Raw genomic sequence first — 19,213 nt, forward strand, 5'->3', positions numbered from 1 at the left:
TCTCTGTTTCCCTCGGCTCTGACATGTCCTTCGACATAAACGACTAACGAAGATGCCGTTTAACATGTATTTTACCTCTGTAATTTTAACAAATATATAAGCTTTTGATTTATATACTTATTTATGAATTTATACTTATTGTTGCGTGTTTCAATTGTTGATGTTTAGTTTTTAGATTCGGCGTAGTTTGGGCATTATGTCTGACTGATAAATATTTGTGAGTTGTTTCTATACGCTTGAAAAGGATCGAAATCTGCGGTCGAAACATAGCGTTTTGTGATTAATAAAATTTGCCAGTTGGGTCGATCATAATATCTTTGCTAATTGTTAATTATTCACTGGCGATTCAAGTTCTCTGTTTTATTATTTAAAATACAATTAACTTCTCTGTATCTTTTTTTCTCGCATAAAATAATAAAACATAAAATATACATTCGTTAAAAAAAGATTATCATCAGCGCGAAGCGTCACAACTCATAATGCGTGTAAATAATTCGTATAAATATCTATTTTTTAACTGTTGTAAAAAATAAAGGTCGAATAGTTATTCTGTTATTGCTATCTTTATATAGAAATCTATTTGTATTTGTATTTTTAACTTTAAAACATATTTGATAAATATATTTTAATAAACTAAGTATAGGCTCTCCTGAATAAAACAAATAGGAAATAGTGAGAGAGGCAATTGGAGCCACGCGTGATAACTATTGCGCAATCAATATACAGTCAATAAGATAAAATATATTAATCAATACATATTCGTACGAATTTTATCTTATTGACTATATATTGATTGCGCGATAATTACCGCGCGTAGCTCCACCCCCCCCCCCCATTTCCACTCTTACGATTTCCTATTAAATATATTTTATATGTATAAAATATATTTTGTAACAACAATATATGTATATACGTGGCAATGCTTAAAAATAGCTATTAAATGTATAAGCATTATTGATGTTTACTGTCGAAAATACTTTGAATCTCGAATGCATATATGCGTACAATGTTTATATTGTTTACAAATAGATCATTAGAATATACAATTGCCCTTCATTATAGTTTCTCTTATCCTTATTATGAAATCAGTATCAAGTAGCTTATATGACGATTTATTATTAATACAATTAGAAAAATATCGATCTTATTAAGAAATCTTTGTTCTGTGAATTATATCAATTCCAAAAATAGTTTGGGACAATTGAGATATGACTCTCTTGGAGGTTTCATAATATTTGGACAATAAAAATATTGATTTAGCATATCGATAACACTTGTGTCTGTAATCGATAGATCATATCTCACAATAAAAACGTATATATACGTGAATATGTAAATAATAATGATTGAAATATCACCAACGCGTCTAATTAAAGATTTAATTAAAATAATTATCGATTACACACTGTACAAGGAATACTGGTCAATTTGCGCATGTGCTATCATACATTTCTAGTCGCTTTAAATTTAATTTATGATAATAAATTAATTTACTTTTTATTATTAAATATTAATATTTTCTTCATCAGTATTACAAAGCGCACTAATAAAATTATCGCAAAATTATAATATTTTTTTCTTAATTACTTTACAATTTTATTACGAGTAATTTTATATTATTTTATAAAATGATATACAATTACTCGTAATGAAATTGTAAAGCAATTAAGAAAAAGATATGAGCGATAATTTCATTAGCGCGCTTTGTATGAATTTTATCAGAAATTGTGTTGCCCGTTTTTTATTTTAATAATTAGATATAATAAGAAAGGTTGGTCTGAACGTGTTGTGACGAAGTCGTATTGATAGGAATGACTCTTTCGCGAAACTTTCCAGAACAAGGTGACACAGAGATGATAAGGCGAGCGATAAGCGACAATTGCGTGTTAAATATAGTGTATTTAAGTGCGGATCACTCGTTATACCGGCACATCTCGAGTTACCTTTTTACTAGCGATACAGCGCGGTTTTCGAGTGCGAAATAAGCCAAAATGTCGGCGTACAATTACATACCAGGTTTGGCCTTTCTGGTCACCATTCTGTTGACCATCAACACCGTATCCGCTAATGGATCTATCGATTCCTATGCTCCAGCCTACCAGGCATCAAATAATCTGATTGCCGGCTCCAGGGTGCCCGGCGACAGACTCGTTTACCTGGAGAGAATCGTCAAAAATTCTAGCTGGGGAAAAGTTCAAGTTATTGAAAGGACCTTTGATGTCTCGAGATGGGGACGTATCACTCTGATTGAAGCATTGGACCAGACGCCGTATGGCGCGTACGTTAGTATTCTGGAAGGTGGACTCGGACACAACTACGTCACCATGAAGTTCCAGAGTCAGAAGGATCACAGCATTAAGTTCCTTTTTCAGCTTTTTGCACGGCCTAATTACCCATAGTGGAAGCAGTTCTTATGACTGGTATGATGATTCCTGGATGCAATCAGAATAAAGAAGTATAACAATTTTAAAAGCTATATCAACCTAGTATGTTCTGACTTATTTATTATTTTATTGCCACAGAAATATTATTGCAACAACTGTCATCATTGCTTCTAAAACAAGACACGTCACTGAATATTCCTATTATTCACTTTAATTGTTTGATATCTTGTATATATCACCAATAAATCAACGTAATTGATACGTAATTGATATGTGTTTTTCTTAAAAATTCTCAAGTACATATACTTATAAACTCGCAATATAGAACATAAATTATTTATAATCAATTTTAATAACGCGTGCAGTGTATCAAACTATAATAACATTCTATAAAATGTACAACTTATCGTTCATGTTCTTCTATTTATAAGTTATGATTTAAATAAATACGCCCCTTTCACGCATTTAATTATATCTTTTAATTGTATTCTCTAATTTCTAACTATTATTATAACAACTAATGACTAATTAAATAATTAATTGTTAATTATTTCACTAATTATATTCCTGTCGTCTCCAACTTGAATATTGCAATACGAGGTAAGAGGAATAAGTGTAACGGTACACAAGATCAATTGTAAAAATTGCAATGCTACGTATATTGGACAGACAAAAAGACAATTGTGCACACGTTTCAAAGAACACCAAAGCGATATCAGAAAACAGGCGAATAAGCATTTTATAGTAAGTGAGCAATGTGAACATCGAACATTTTTTGGGGATGATTTTGATTGGAAAAAGCCAGAAATAATACATAAAGAGAGACAGATTAGAAAGAGGGAATTAGCGGAGAAGTTTTTTATTAAGAAATTTGATGACACCATTAACTTACAAAAAGACACGGAGAATCTTAATGCTCTCTACGAACACATTATAAAAGAAACATCATTTCCTCTTTTTCTTTTTTGTTTCTCTCTCTACGTCTTAGCTTTTATTATTGACGACACTGGTTTGTTTTTATTGCTTATCCGGTTTATCAGTTTAAATTTTACCACCGCACGGCTTTGACATGTCCTTCGACAAAAAAGCGACTAACGAAAATGCCGTTTAACCGGTATTTTACCTCTATGATTTTAACGCACAAATATGTAAGCTTCTGATTTATATATTTATTTATGGATTTATACTTATTGTTGCGTGCTTTAATTGTTGATGTTTAGTTTTTAGATTCGGAGTAGTTTGGGCATTATGTCTGACTGATTGATATTTGTAAGTTGTTTCTGTACGCTTGAAAAGGACCGAAATCTCTGCGATCGAAACGTAGCGTTTTGTGATCAATAAAATTTTCCAGTTAGGTTGATCATAATACCTTTGCTAATTGTTAATTATTCACTGACGATTCAAGTTCTCTGTTTTTGTTTTTAAAATACTATTAACTCTGTGTCGTTCTTTTCTCGCATAAAATAATAAATCATAAAATATACATTTGTTAAAAAGAAATTATCAGCAGCGCGAAGCGTCACAACTCATAATGTGTGTAAATAATTCATATAAATATCTATTTTTTAACTGTTGTAAAAAACAGAGGTCGAATAGTTATTTTGTTATTGCGATCTTTATATAGAAATCTATTTGTATTTATATTTTTAGAGATAAGATAAAATATATTAGTCATACATATTCGTACGAATTTTATCTTATTGACTATATGTTGATTGCGCAATAATTACCGCACGTGGCTCCGATTGTCTTTCTCACTACTCCCTATTAAATATATTTTATATGTACAAAACATATTTTGTAACAACAATATTTGTATATACGTGGCAATGCTTAACAATGGCTATTAAATGTATAAGTATTATTGATGTTTACTGTCGAAGATACATTGAATCTCGAATGCATATATGCATTCGCATGCTGCATGTACAATGTTTATATAGTTTAGAGATAAATCATTAGAATATATAAATATGCTCTTCATTATAGTTTCTTTTATCCCTATTATAAAATCAATATCAAGTATCTTATATGACAATTTATTATTAATAACAATTGTCAATAACATTTAGAAAGATATCGATCTTATTAAAAAATCTTTGTTTTGTGAAATATATCAATTCCAAAGATAGTTTGAGACAATTAAAATATGACTCTCTTGGAGGTTTCATAATATTTAGTCGATAAAAATATTGATTTAGTATATCGATAACACTTGTGTCTATACTCGATAAATCATACCTCAGAATAGAAACGTATATATACGTGAACGTGTGAATAATAATGATTGCAATCTCTCCAACGCGTATAATTAAAGATTTAATTAATATCGATCACACACTGTACAGGGAATACCGGTCAACTTGCGCATGTGCTATTGTATATTTCTAATCGCTTAAAATTTAATTTATGATAATAAATTAATTTACTTTTTATTATTAAATATTAATATTTTTTTCATCAGTATTACAAAGTGCACTAATAAAATTATCGCGAAATTATCATATTTTTTCTTAATTATTTTACAATTTCATATACAAGTAATTTTATATTATTTTAAAAAAATATGATAATTTCGCGATAACTTCATTAGTGCGTTTTGTATGAATTTCATCAGAAAATGTGTTGCTTGTTTCTTATTCTAATAATTAGAGGTAATAATTAGAGATAATAAAAAAGATTTGTCTGAACGTGTTGTGACGAAGTCGTATTGATCGGAATGATCCATTCGCGAAACTTTCCAAAACAAAGTGACACAGAGATGTAATCATGATAAGCCGAGCGATAAACGATTATTGCGTGTTAAATATAGTTTATTTAAGCGCCGATCACTCGTTATACCGGCACACCTTGAGTTACCTTTCTACTAGCGATACAGCGCGATTTTCGAGTGCGAAATAAGTCAAAATGTCGGCGTACAAGTACATAGTCGGTTTGGCCTTTCTGGTCACCATTCTGTTGACCATCAACACCGTACTCGCTAATGGATCTATCGATTCCTATGCTCCCGCCAACAAGTCATACAGTTCAAATCATCTGATTGTCGGCTCCAGGGTGCATGGCGACAGACTCGCCCTCCTGCAGAGAATCGAAAAAAATTCTAGCTGGGAAAAGGTTCAGGTTATTGAGAAGACCTTCGATGTCTCGAGGTGGGGACGTATCACTATGATTGAAGCATTGGACCAGACGACGTATGGCGCGTACGCTAGTATTCTGAGAGGTGGACTCGGACACAACTACGTCACCATACAGTTCAGGAGTCAGAGAGGTCACAACATTAAGTTCCTCGTTCAGCTTTTTGCACGGTCTTATTAACCACAGTGGAAGCAGTTTTTATGACTGGTATGATGATTCCTGGATATAATTAAGATAAAAAAGTAAAATAATTTTAAAAGCTACATCAACCTAGTATGTTTTGACCTATTTATTATTGCAACAATTGTTGCTGCTAAAAGAAGACATGTCACTGAATATTCCTGTTATTCACCTTAATTGTTTGATATCTTGTATATATTACCAATAAATCAACGTAATTGATGTAATTGTGTGTTTTTCTTAAAAATTCTCAAGTACATATACTTATAACCTCGCAATATAGAACATAAACTTTTTAAATAAATTTTAATAACGCGTGTAGTGTATCAAACTAATAACATTCTATAAAATGTACAATTTATTGTTCATGTTTCTCTATTTATGAGTCAAATAAATACGCTCCTTTCACGGATTTAATTATATCTTCTAATTGTTTTCTCTAATTTCTAACTGTTATTATAACAACTAATGACTAATTAAATAATTAATTGCTAATTATTTCGTTAATTATATTCCTGTCGTCTTCAACTCGAATATTGCGATACGAGGTAAGAGGAATAAGTGTGACGGTACACAAGATCAATTGTAAAAATTGCAATGGTACGTATATTGAGCAGATAAAAAGACATTTGTGCACACGTCTCAAAGAACACCAGAGCGATATTAGAAAACGGGCAAATGAGCATTTTGTAGTAAGTGAGCAATGTGAGCATCGAACATTCTTTGGGGATGATTTTGATTGGGAAAAGCCAGAAATACTACATAAAGAGAGACAGATTAGAAAGAAGGAATTAGCGGAGAGGTTTTTTATTAAGAAATTTGATGACACCATTAACTTACAAAAAGACACGGAGAATCTTAATGCTCTCTACGAACATATTATAAAAGAAACATAATTTTTTCTCCTTCTTCTCTGTTTCCCTCTCTACGCCTTAGATTTTATTGTTGACGACACTGGTTTGTTTTTATTGCTTGTCCGGTTTATCAGTTTAAATTTTACCACCGCACGGCTCTGACACGTCCTTCGACATAAACGACTAACGAAAATGCCGTTTAACATGTATTTTACCTCTGTGATTTTAACGCACAAATATGTAAGTTTTTAATTTATATACTTATTTATGGATTTATACTTATTGTTGCGTGCTTCAATTTTTGATGTTCAGTTTTTAGATTCGGCGTAGTTTGAGCATTATGTCTGACTGATTAATATTTGTGAGTTGTTTCTATACACTTGAAAAGAACCGAAATATGCGGTTGAAACGTAACGTTTTGTGATCAATAGAATTTGCCAGTTGGGTCGATCATAATACTTTTGCTAATTGTTAATTATTCACTGGCGATTCAAGTTCTCTGTCTTTGTTTTTAAAGTACTATTAACTTCTCTGTATCTTTTTTTCTCGCATAAAATAGTAAAACATAAAATATACATTCGTTAAAAAAAGATTATTATCAGCGCAAAGCGTCACAACTCATAATGCGTGTAAATAATTCATATAAATATCTATTTTATAATTGTTGTAAAAAACAAAGGTTGAATAGTTATTCTGTTATTGCGATCTTTATATACAGAAATCTATTTGTATTTATATTTTTAACTTTAAAACATATTTGATAAATATATTTTATATGTATAAAATATATTTTGTAACAACAATATATGTATATACGTGGAAATGCTTAACAATGGCTATTAAATGTATAAATATTATTGATGTTTACTGTCGAAGATACATTGAATCTCGAATGCATACAGTGCGTAGGTACAATGTTTATTTAGTTTACAGGTAGATCATTAGAATATATAAATGCCCTTCATTGTAATTTGTCTCATCCCTATTATGAAATCAGTATCAAGTATCTTATATGACGATTCATTATTAATAACAATTATCAATAACATTTAAAAAGATACCGATCTTATTAAGAAATCTTGTTCTGTGAATTAAATTTTCAAAGATAGCTTGAGACAATTGAGATATGACTCTCTTGGAGGTTTTATAATATTTGAACGATAAAAATATTGATTTAGTATAGTGATAACACTTGTGCTTACTCGATGAATCATACCTCAGAATAAAAACGTATATATACGTGAATTTGTGAATAATAATGATTGCAATATCTCCAACGCGTCTAATTAAAGATTTAATTAAAATAATTATTGATTACACATATACTGTACAGGGAATACCGGTCAAATTGCGCATGTGGCATCAGATATTTCTAGTCGCTTTGAATTTAATTTATGATAATAAATTAATTTACTTTTTATTAAAAAATATTAATATTTTCTCCATCAGTAAAATGATATAAAATTACTCGTAATAAAATTGTGAAGTAATTAAGAAAAAATGAGTGATAATTTCATTAGTCCGCATTGTATTAATTTCATCAGAAATTGTGTTGCTCGTTTTTTATGTTAATAATTACAGATAATAAGACAGATTTGTCTGAACGTGTTGTAACAAAGTCGTATTGATCGGAATGACTCTTTCGCGGAACGTATCTTTCCAGAACAAGGTAGCACACCAGAGATGTAATCATGATAAGCCGAGCGATAAGGGATTATTGCGTGTATTTAAGCGCCGATCACTCGTTATGCCGGCACATCTCGAGTTACCTTTCTACTAGCGATACAGCGCGGTTTTCGAGTGCGAAATAAGCCAAAATGTCGGCGTACAAGTACATAGCCGGTTTGGCCTTTCTGGTCACCGTTCTGTTGACCATCAACACCGTACCCGCTAATGGATCTATCGATTCCTATGCTCCCGCCAACAAGTCACATCATCTGATTGTCGGCTACAGGATGCCCGGCGACAGACTCGTCCTCAAGGACAGAATCATCAAAAATTCTAGTTGGATGAAGGTTGTAACTGTTGAGAAGACTTTCAATGTCTCGAGGTGGGAACGTATCACTATGGTTGAAGCATTGGACCAGAAGACAAATGGAAACGGCGCGCACGCTACTGTTCTGAAAGGTGGACCCGGACACAACAACGTCACCTTGAAGTTCAAGAGTCAGAGGGGTCACAGCATTAACTTCGTCGTTCAGCTTTATGCACGACCTTAATTAACCACAGTGGAAGCAGTTCTTACGACTGGTATGATGATTCCTGGGTGCAATTAAAATAAAGAAGTAAAATAATTTTAAAAGCTACATCAACCTAGTACGTTCTGACCTATTTATTATTGCAACAACTGTCACCATTGCTGCTAAAAGAAGACATGTCACTGAATATTCCTGTTGATCACTTTAATTGTTTGATATCTTGTATATATCATCAATAAATCAACGTAATTGATGTAAAAATGTGTGTTTTTCTTATACATATACTTATAAATTCGCAATATAAAACATAAACTATTTATAATAATTAAATTTTAATAACGCATGCAGTATATATCAAACTAATAACATTCTATAAAATGTACAACTTATAGTTCATGTTCCTCTATTTATGAGTCAAATAAATACGCCCCTTTCACGCATTTAATTATATCTTCTAAATGTTTTCTCTAATTTATAACTATTATTATAACAACTAATTACTAATTAAATAATTAGTTCCTAATTATATTCCTGTCATCTTCAACTCGAATATTGCGATACGAGGTAAGAAGAATAAGTGTGACGGTACACAAGATCAATTGTAAAGATTGCAATGCTACATGTTGGGCAGACAAAAAGACATTTGTGCACACGTCTCAAAGAACATCAGAACGATATCAGAAGAGATTATCATCAGCGCAAAGCGTCACAACTCATAATGCGTGTGAATAATTTATATAAATATATATTTCTTAACTGTTGTAAAAAACAAAGGTCGAATAGTTATTCTGTTATTGCGATTTTTATATAGAAATCTATTTGTATTTGTATTTTTAACTTTAAAACACATTTGATAAATATATTTTATATGTATAAAACATATTTTGTAACAACAATATTTGTATATACGTGGAAATGCTTAACAATGGCTATTAAATGTATAAATATTATTGATGTTTACTGTCGAAAATACACTGAATCTCGAATGCATGTATGCGTACAATGCTTATATAGTTTATAGGTAGATCATTAGAATATATAAATGCCCTTCATTATAGTTCCTCTCATCCCTATTATGAAATCAGTATCAAGTATCTTATATGACGATACATTATTAATAACAATTATCAATAACATTTAGAAAGATATCAATCTTATTGAGAAATCTTGTTCTGTGAATTATATCAATTCCAAAGATAGCCTGAGACAATTGAGATATAACTCTCTTGGAGGTTTTATAATATTTGGACGATAAAAATATTGATTTAGTATACCGATAACACTTGTGTCTACTCGATGAATCATACCTCAAAATAAAAACGTATATATACGCGAATTTGTGAATAATAATGATTGCAATATCTCCAACGCGTCTAATTAAATATTTAATTAAAATAATTATCGATTACACACTGTACAGGGAATTCCGGGCAATTTGCGCATGTGCATGCTATCATATATTTCTATAGTTGCTTCAAATTTAATTTATGATAATAAATTAATTTACTTTTTATTATTAAATATTAATATTTTCTCCATCAGTAAAATGATATAAAATTACTCATAATGAAATTGTAAAGTAATTAAGAAAAAAATATGAACAATAATTTCATTAGTGCGCTTTGTATGAATTTCATCAGAGTTTGTGTTGCTCGTTTTTTATTCTAATAATTAGAGATAATAAGAAAGGTTTGTTTGAACGTGTTGTGACGAAGTCGTATTGATCGGAATGACTCTTTCGCGGAACGTATCTTTTCAGAACAAGGTGGCCCACCAGATATGTAATCATGATAAGCTGAGCGATAAGGGATTATTGCGTGTATTTAAGCGCCGTTCACTCGTTATACCGGCACACCTCGAGTTACCTTTCTACTAGCGATACAGCGCGGTTTTCGAGTGCGAAATAAGCTAAAATGTCGGCGTACAAGTACATAGCCGGTTTGGCCTTTCTGGTCACCGTTCTGTTGACCATCATCACCGTACCCGCTAATGGATCTATCGATTCCTATGCTCCCGCCAACAAGTCACATCATCTGAGAGTCGGCTACAGAATGCCCGGCGACAGACTCGTCCTCAAACAGAGTATCGTCAAGAATTCTGGCTGGCAGAAAGTCCAGATTGTTGAGAAGACCTTCAATGTTTCGAGGTTCGATCGTATCACTATGGTTGAAGCATTGGATCAGAAGACGAATGGAACCGGCGCATACGCTAGTATTCTAAGAGGTGGACCTGGACACAACAACGTCACCTTGAAGTTCAAGAGTCAGAGGAGTCACGGCATCAACTTTGTCGTTCAGCTTTATGCACGACCTTAATTAACCACAGTGGAAGCAGTTCTTACGACTGGTATGATAATTCCTGGATGCAATTAGGATGAAGAAGTAAAATAATTTTAAAGCTACATCAACCTAATATGTTTTGACCTATTTATTATTGCAACAACTGTCACCATTGCTGCTAAAAGAAGACATGTCACTGAATATTTCTGTTATTCACTTTAATTATTTGATATCGTGTATATATCACCAATAAATCAACGTAATTGATGTAAATGTGTGTTTTTCTTATACATATACTTATAAATTCGCAATATAAAACATAAACTATTTATAATAATTAAATTTTAATAACGCATGCAGTATATATCAAATTAATAACATTTTATAAAATGTACAACTTATAGTTCATGTTTCTCTATTTATGAGTCAAATAAATACGCCTTTCACGCATTTAATTATATCTTCTAATTGTATTCTTTAATTTCTATTATTATAACTAATTCCTAATTAAATAATTAATTGCTAATTATATTTCTGTCATCTTCAACTCGAATATTGCAATACGAGGTAAGAGGAATAAGTAAGACGGTACACAAGATCAATTGTAAAGATTGCAATGCTACGTATATTGGGCAGACAAAAAGACATTTGTGCACACGTCTCAAAGAACACTGCAGAGCGATATCAGAAGAGATTATCATCAGCGCAAAGCGTCACAACTCATAATGCGTGTAAATAATTTATATAAATATCTATTTTTTAACTGTTGTAAAAAACAAAGGTCGAATAGTTATTCTGTTATTGCGATTTTTATATAGAAAATCTATTTGTATTTGTATTTTTAATTTTAAAACATATTTGATAAATATATTTTATATGTATAAAATATATTTTGTAACAACAATATTTGTATATATACGTGGAAATGCTTAACAATGGCTATTAAATGTATAAATATTATTAATGTTTACTGTCAAAAATACACTAAATCTCGAATGCATGTATACGTACAATGTTTATATGTATAGTTTACAGATAGATCATTAGAATATATAAATGCCCTTCATTATAGTTTCTCTTATTCCTATTATAAAATCAGTATCAAGTATCTTATATGACGATTCATTATTAATAACAATTATCAATAACATTTAGAAAGATATCAATCTTATTTTAAGAAATCTTGTTCTGTGAATTAGTTCCAAAGATAGCCTGAGACAATTGAGATATGACTCTCTTGGAGGTTGTATAAAATTTGGACGATAAAAATATTGATTTAGTATATCGATAACACTTATGTCTATACTCGATAGATCATACCTCAGAATAGAAACGTATATATACGTAAATATGTGAATAATAATGATTGCAATATTTCCAACGCGTTTAATTAAAGATTGAATTAAAATAATTATCGATTTCACACTGTACAAGGAATACTGGTCAATAATAATAAGAAAAATAAGACCGTTACGATATACAATCAAATTAGAATCAAAAGCCATACGATCCAAACTTAGGTCTTTGACAGCCTTATATTAGAATACTAATCAATTTGCGCATGTACTATCATATATTTCTAGTCGCTTTGAACTTAATTTATAATAATAAATTAATTTAATTTTTATTATTACTAGATATCACTGACGCGCGCTACGCGCGCGCTATTTATTTTTGATATTTTACTGTTATTATTATACTATTAACCACACAACTGTCAAAATATGCCATGACAGCCGCTCATGAAGTAAGTGCAATAAGAGAACCAATCGGCATCGCGGAAAAGCGACAATATTTCGATAGATTCGAGTATCGATGATATTTTCTTTTTAAAAGAGAAAAATATTAATATTTTCTCCATCAAGAGAAAGGATATAAAATCAATAAAATTGTAAAGTAATTAAGAAAAAAATATGAGCGATAATTTCATTAGTGCGCTTCATGTATGAATTTCATCAAAACTTGTGTTGCTTGTTTTTTTATTCTAATAATTAGAGATAATAAGGAAGGTCCCAGGTAGCACATATTAGTTTCATATATGTTTTTTTAATACATAGTTTCATAAACCGTAAAGAACCATTAAGAAACGTTTGAACAAAAATGTTTTTGAAACCATGATTTAAGAAACGTATTTTTTTACGTTTCTATACTTAACAAAAATACCTATTTGTTAAATTTTTCCTTTCAAAATTATAATTTGCTTTATCTATATATATTATAGCTTTAATAGCTTTTTTTTGAAACATTTAAATTTATATTGCACTAATTATTAATGCACAAAATAAATCATTTTATCCACGCACATATATTCACTTATTTAGTTAAATTAATTTTGTCCTACCGGTTTTAATCTATTTGTCATCGGACAAATCTGAGCTTAGAAAACTTCCAACAGTTCCAAAATAAACGTTCTGCTAAACTTGGTCATTGAAAGAACATTTATACGTGTATTCCGTTTTGAAGAACTTTCTGAACTGGTGCACATCAGTAATGCAATTAAGTTAGAGTGAGACAATTATATTTTGTTTCACTTTAACTTATTGCACGAATGTGCACCAGTTCAGGAATTTCTTCGAAAAAGAATAGACGTCATAGATGGTATCGGAATGACTCTTTCGCGGAACGTATCTTTCCAGAACAAGGTGGCACACCAGAGATGTAAAATCATGATAAGCCGAGCGATAAGCGATTATTGCGTGTATTTAAGCGCCGATCACTCGTTATACCGGCACACTTTGAGTTACCTTTCTACTAGCGATACAGCGCGGTTTTCGAGTGCAAAAATAAGCCAAAATGTCGGCGTTCAAGTACATAGCCGGTTTGGCCTTTCTGGTCACCGTTCTGTTGACCATCAACACCGTACCCGCTAATGGATCTGTCGATTCCTATGCTTCCGCCAACCAGGCATCACATCATCTGATTGTCGGCTTCAGGATGCCCGGCGACAAACTCGTCCTTAAAGAAAACATCGTCAAGAATTCTGGCTGGATGCAAGTCAAGGTTATTGAGAAGACCTTCAGTGTTCCGAGAGGGGAACGTATCACTTTGATTGAAGCATTGGACCAGAAGACGAATGGAAACGGCGCGTACGCTAGTATTAAGGGAGGTGGACCCGGACACAACAACGTCACCATGAAGTTCAAAAGTCAGAGGAGTCACGGCATTAACTTCGTCCTTCAGCTTTATTCACGACTTTAACTGACCACAGTGGAAGCAGTTCTTACGACTGGTATGATGATTTCTGGATGCAATTGAGATGAAGAAGTAAAATAATTTGAAAGCTACATCAACTTAGTATGTTCTGACCTATTTATTATTGCAACAACTGTCACCATTGCTGCTAAAAGAAGACATGTCACTGGTGAATATTCCTGTTATTCACCTTAATTGATTGATATCTTGTATATATCACCAATAAATCAACGTAATTGATGTAATTGTGTGTTTTTCTTAAAAATTCTCCAGTACATATACTTATAAACTCGCAATATAGAACATAAACTATTTATAATAAATTTTAATAACGCATGCAGTACATATCAAACTAATAACATTCTATAAAATGTACAACTTATTATCGTTCATGTTCCTCTATTTATGAGTCAAATAAATACGCCTTTCACGCATTTAATTATATCTTCTAATTGTATTCTTTAATTTTTAACTATTATTACAACAACTAATTACTAATTAAATAATTAATTGCTAATTATTTCGCTAATTATATTCTTGTCGTCTTCGGCTCGAATATTGCGATACGAGGTAAGAGGAATAAGTGTGACGAGCGTTAAAGAAGGAATCTGGAAGAAGTGTCGATAGTAATGCAATTAGCGCCGAAGCGAAACGCGACAACGATTCGGAGTAAAAACGGACCGCGAAGAATCCACTCGTGGAATGCCTTTCTTGTATGCGCTAATCAAGCGCCGCGCGCTTCCCTTTAAGATTCTCGATAATTCGCCCTTTTTTTTATTTCCTCGAAGCGGTATGCTCGTTGGGCTGAAGTTCGGGGTGGTCGTCTCCAAAGAGCCGCGCGGGGGGCAACTGGCACGGGGTACAAGGAAACGGAGAGGAACATCTTCTATTTCCGAGGCTTACGTACAAAGTACGTTTTGCGCATGCATGCACGGTGGCACGGAGGAGGAACAACCAACTGGAAAATTGTTGTCGCTTCGTGGCGCATTCTCTAGCACAGGGTATCCCGCCGGCTAGGAGAAACTTCGAATCGAGTTGAGGACCACTGGAAATTGGTGGCGGTATCTCAAGCTTGCGAACGACCATTTCGTTAACCTACTTATTCTACCTCCCCATTCCGGTCGCGTTACCCGTGAAGCCACGTCGGAGTACCTAGTTCGTCCGCAGTTTCCGCTTCTGAAAACTACGCGCGGAAGGGAGAAGCGTAATTCGCGGTTCTACATGGTGGCTCTTCATTGATTACGTTTTAATGGATCTCATCGGGGTGGGGTCCGATCGGCGCGGTGCGATTCTCGCGCTCTCGACAATCCTCTGTTTCCGATGTGTAAGCGAAGTAATCGGCTACTTCGAATACTCGAGCGTGTGGAGCACCCCGCGCCGTGCCGAGTACCGTCACACTGTCCCAGTTCTGTCACAAACGAAGACAGGATGCAAAGAGATTATATTTGTGGACTAGACAACTAGAAACATATGCAATTTTTATATGTAAAAATTCAGGTCGAAAAAACGAGATTATAAACGTAACATTAGAGTATATTTAGTTACGGAAAAATATGTTTTTACAGAGAAAAATCTGTTTAAAATATTATTAATTCATATTCATTATAATTACTTTGACATTTATTAATCGAATCCTGCAAAAATCATATTTTTAGTCGAGTTAAAATGTCTTGAGATAAGGTAGGTGACGTCACATGTGCAAACAGTAGCCAGGTGTTTAACGATTGTCATGTTATTAAAACAATGATAAGCGTGTTTAAACATACACTCTGTATGCGTATTACATACATATGTATGCATCATATGATATGTATCAGAGCAGTTATAATCTTTTCTAAGCCATGCTTGATATCTAATCGAGTTAAATAATAACAGACCTACTTCTTCATCATCGGTTAAAGAAAAATATGATTTAATGCAATCGCTTGCACATGGTATCGCGCCATACTTATCATTCATATCAAGACTGACACTTTTATTTATGGAATACGAAGTCCGTGAATCTAGCTATGTGGTTTAGAAAGAAAAACTGAGACTTTAAGTTCTTTCTAGTATCTAGTCAGATTCTAAATATGAATACGTAGATCCGCATTAATGTTACACCGCGGCTATTCTGATGAAAAAACGAGGTCTAAAGTGCTATATCTGAGCACTCGAGGGTATAAAATCGGAGTGTCCTGGGAATCGCGACATGTGTGACAGTGAATAAGAAAGATAGTATTATTTCCGTTGTAATAACATAAAAATAGGAATGGTTATAAACGAGTGCTATATTTGTTCTTTGACGTGCATACGAAGTACGCACGTACTTGTCGATCCACGGCTCTAGACTGTCCAAGTGTACTGTCGCATTCTTTTTTGTCGCGACGTCAATCGCGACTGACTCATGGTCGTATATAAGTATATTTCAATATATACGCAAGTAGAGAATACGTGTGTTATATCATTTTTTTATAAATTAAAATTTTAAACTTTTTGAGGCACAAATGCAGCTACGTTGCAAAATTTGATTTAGATGAGCGTCGAAATGGTTGAAAGCCCTAGCGTTTTATTGAAATATATAGAATATAGATTTTATTGAAATACCTATAGAATATAGATTTTCTCTTTTGTTTATTCTCAACTAAAATTTTACACGAATATTCGAAAGAATGCAGACCACTGTGGTGAACCACGTTCGACCCAAGCCAGGTCATATATCCAATAAACGAATATATCTCTAAAAGTCGCACGAACCATGTGGCTTTCTCTCTCTTTTCCTCTCTTTCTGTCTTTTTCTTCCTCCCTTGCCATGGAATTACGTTTTATTTTCCTGTCTGCGCGCGGACCATGATAAGGAGAGCTCGTGCCTCGTAAAATACGTATGCATAAAAAGCCCTGACCGCACCTGGCAGCCGTAATGCAAGGGCGTAAGGACCGCGGCGAGCAACCCATAAACCTGTCGCGCTCACGTTCGGTTATTGCTTATTCGCTGTGTGCGCAGAGACTAGTGCTGCCACGGTTAGTGAAATATCGCACTTTTTGATGGAATAGCTGTATGGAATAGCTGTCAACGATTGTGAATATTCGAGCTACGTGTAAACTGTCGTTAGGTAATTTAAATCTTAATTTCAATGATGATATTACAAAAATTATAGTTGAAAAGATTTTTCGAGAGAAATTAACCTACATTTGTTTTAAAGGTTAACCTTTTTCTGACTTTTTGCAATGAATCTTATTATACGAACGGGATTTGGACCTGTCACTTATGACATTAAATTTAATCCAAGTTCAATACCAAAAGGAAAAGCCTTAGCAATATCGCATGTGGTTCGCGTTGAAGAATTGCGTAATGAAAATATAAGCCATTTAATAAGGTGCAGTGTAATACCGCAAACATCTGTCAATGCTATTCCGTACAAGGTACAATTACATGTAAGTATATCAATATTAATGAAATTCAAGTCAATCGTAAATAAATAAAAAAACGTTTAAACAAGAACAAAAAATTATTGTTTTGATTATTTATTCAAAATACATTATTGACGCGTTTTTACACGAAACGAAAGAATCTGGAAGAAAAACGCGGCAGTCTGCCTTGCGAAGCGAGATATTAATCGTTAAAGTTGACAACTATTTAAGTTAGAAAACCTGTCATATCGATGAAATGTAGCGACATGTACATGCCCCGTAGTCACATGTCGATTAAGCATAATTTTATTGATATTGGAGGTGAGGCCCGTATTCTAAATAAATACCATTATTTTAAACGAGGTAAAATATGATCATATAATCTCAAAGAATATACTTACTTTATTTTTTGTACCCAACGTATTTCGCTGCTCAATTTTATAAATCGCTTTTGGAAAGGAATAAAATTTTATTTCTGAACTTGTATTGTGAAATACATTCTTACACGTGTTCACGCAACAATTTAAATTTCCTTTCCGCAATTTTTCCATTACGATGTATTAGAAAACTCCAGCAAATAGTGCAAATTCCGGCCACCATGGGCGCTCTAAGTCCTACTTTTCCGCTATAGTATACCAGCGCACACAGCGAATAAAGTTGCGAGACTGACGAGCGCACGGACGTGAGCGAAAACGCGGAGTTGGATGGACAACCCGATGACAGGGATCGGGCGAGAACGAATAAAAGCGTGTTTGCATGAGCATATAGGTACAAAAGAGCCGGCCGTCAATCCGAAACCGCAGCGGCCATTATCGGGCAATTTTAAACGGAACGCCGCGCCGTAGTTACGACTCGCGAGCGCGCGCTTCAGATTCTGCAGTCGTCAAACAACGCAACAACATCCCGCACCGTTCGCCGGCACTTGGGGGATCCGTGCAAACTGAGTGTCGGTACACAGGCGACAACAAAGGGACATGGGCAAAAACGCGTTTCCGAAAGGTGTACTCCCGTAAACCCCACACGGTAACTGGAAAAATAGAAATACGTAAAATGGTGCTAATAGTTTTTGTCACGTACCCGCAAGCCCGCAATCTTCTGTTTGTTATCCATGCTAATGAAATTTCCGTCCGTATTTGTCCGTGGTATATAAGAAATATTTATTCATGTTTCTCCCCGTTCGTAATAGGATCCCGCGCATTATAGTAATAGAATCTTGCATTTTAAAACCGTGAGCGATGGATTTCAGTAAAGGGAAGAGAAGGAATGTCATAAGTCGGCGGCATATGCTTCCTGAGGCAATGCATGTGTAATGCAAGTCAGTCGAATCGCAGGCATTACGCAGCAACTCTCGAACGAAATGCTTCTAATGGATTGACCAACTGACTTGCGTTTTTCGTTTGAAACCTCCTGCGAGTCATTTGAAATCCCATGTAAAAGCTGATGAGTTTAAAGCGCTGTGCGTGTCAGAGTTAAATGCATTCCGCTGACAAGCCACGCTCCTACGTGAAACGCATTGTTGTGTAGCATACAACTTGAATTATTATAAATTCCTGCTATGAGTATCGCAATTATTATTTTCATTATAAAATTTTTTTAACGCA

At 33.4% G+C, this 19,213-nt stretch overlaps 5 protein-coding genes across 6 annotated transcripts; all 5 read left to right on the forward strand.

Annotated features, from left to right (window-relative positions):
• The first annotated feature begins 1,913 nt into the window (after positions 1–1,913).
• On the forward strand, positions 1,914–2,650 carry LOC112456318 (probable salivary secreted peptide). Of its 2 annotated transcripts, none has more exons than XM_025018775.1 (2): positions 1,914–2,016; positions 2,095–2,650. In XM_025018775.1, the coding sequence occupies exons 1-2, from the start codon at positions 1,992–1,994 to the stop codon at positions 2,397–2,399; spliced, it is 330 nt and encodes a 109-aa protein (XP_024874543.1). In that variant the 5' UTR covers positions 1,914–1,991; the 3' UTR covers positions 2,400–2,650. The 2 variants fall into 2 exon arrangements, with proteins under 2 accessions (XP_024874543.1, XP_024874542.1); XM_025018774.1 differs by having other exon boundaries at positions 1,925–2,420; positions 2,523–2,650.
• Positions 2,651–5,119: 2,469 nt separating this feature from the next.
• LOC112456325 (probable salivary secreted peptide) lies at positions 5,120–5,866 on the forward strand. Its single transcript, XM_025018784.1, has one exon. The coding sequence runs from the start codon at positions 5,292–5,294 to the stop codon at positions 5,697–5,699; it is 408 nt and encodes a 135-aa protein (XP_024874552.1). The 5' UTR covers positions 5,120–5,291; the 3' UTR covers positions 5,700–5,866.
• A 2,429-nt stretch (positions 5,867–8,295) lies between these two features.
• Positions 8,296–9,012, forward strand: LOC112456295 (probable salivary secreted peptide). Its single transcript, XM_025018750.1, has one exon. It carries the CDS (start codon positions 8,371–8,373, stop codon positions 8,770–8,772), a length of 402 nt encoding a protein of 133 aa, XP_024874518.1. The 5' UTR covers positions 8,296–8,370; the 3' UTR covers positions 8,773–9,012.
• A 1,582-nt stretch (positions 9,013–10,594) lies between these two features.
• LOC112456301 (probable salivary secreted peptide) lies at positions 10,595–11,303 on the forward strand. Its single transcript, XM_025018757.1, has one exon. It carries the CDS (start codon positions 10,665–10,667, stop codon positions 11,064–11,066), a length of 402 nt encoding a protein of 133 aa, XP_024874525.1. The 5' UTR covers positions 10,595–10,664; the 3' UTR covers positions 11,067–11,303.
• A 2,475-nt stretch (positions 11,304–13,778) lies between these two features.
• LOC112456302 (probable salivary secreted peptide) lies at positions 13,779–14,467 on the forward strand. Its single transcript, XM_025018758.1, has one exon. The coding sequence runs from the start codon at positions 13,824–13,826 to the stop codon at positions 14,226–14,228; it is 405 nt and encodes a 134-aa protein (XP_024874526.1). The 5' UTR covers positions 13,779–13,823; the 3' UTR covers positions 14,229–14,467.
• Positions 14,468–19,213: the final 4,746 nt, after the last annotated feature.

The sequence above is a fragment of the Temnothorax curvispinosus genome, unplaced genomic scaffold (genome assembly GCF_003070985.1).
Source record: "Temnothorax curvispinosus isolate PA1 unplaced genomic scaffold, ASM307098v1 QBEX01006738.1, whole genome shotgun sequence".
In the NCBI taxonomy this organism is placed as follows: domain Eukaryota; kingdom Metazoa; phylum Arthropoda; class Insecta; order Hymenoptera; family Formicidae; genus Temnothorax; species Temnothorax curvispinosus.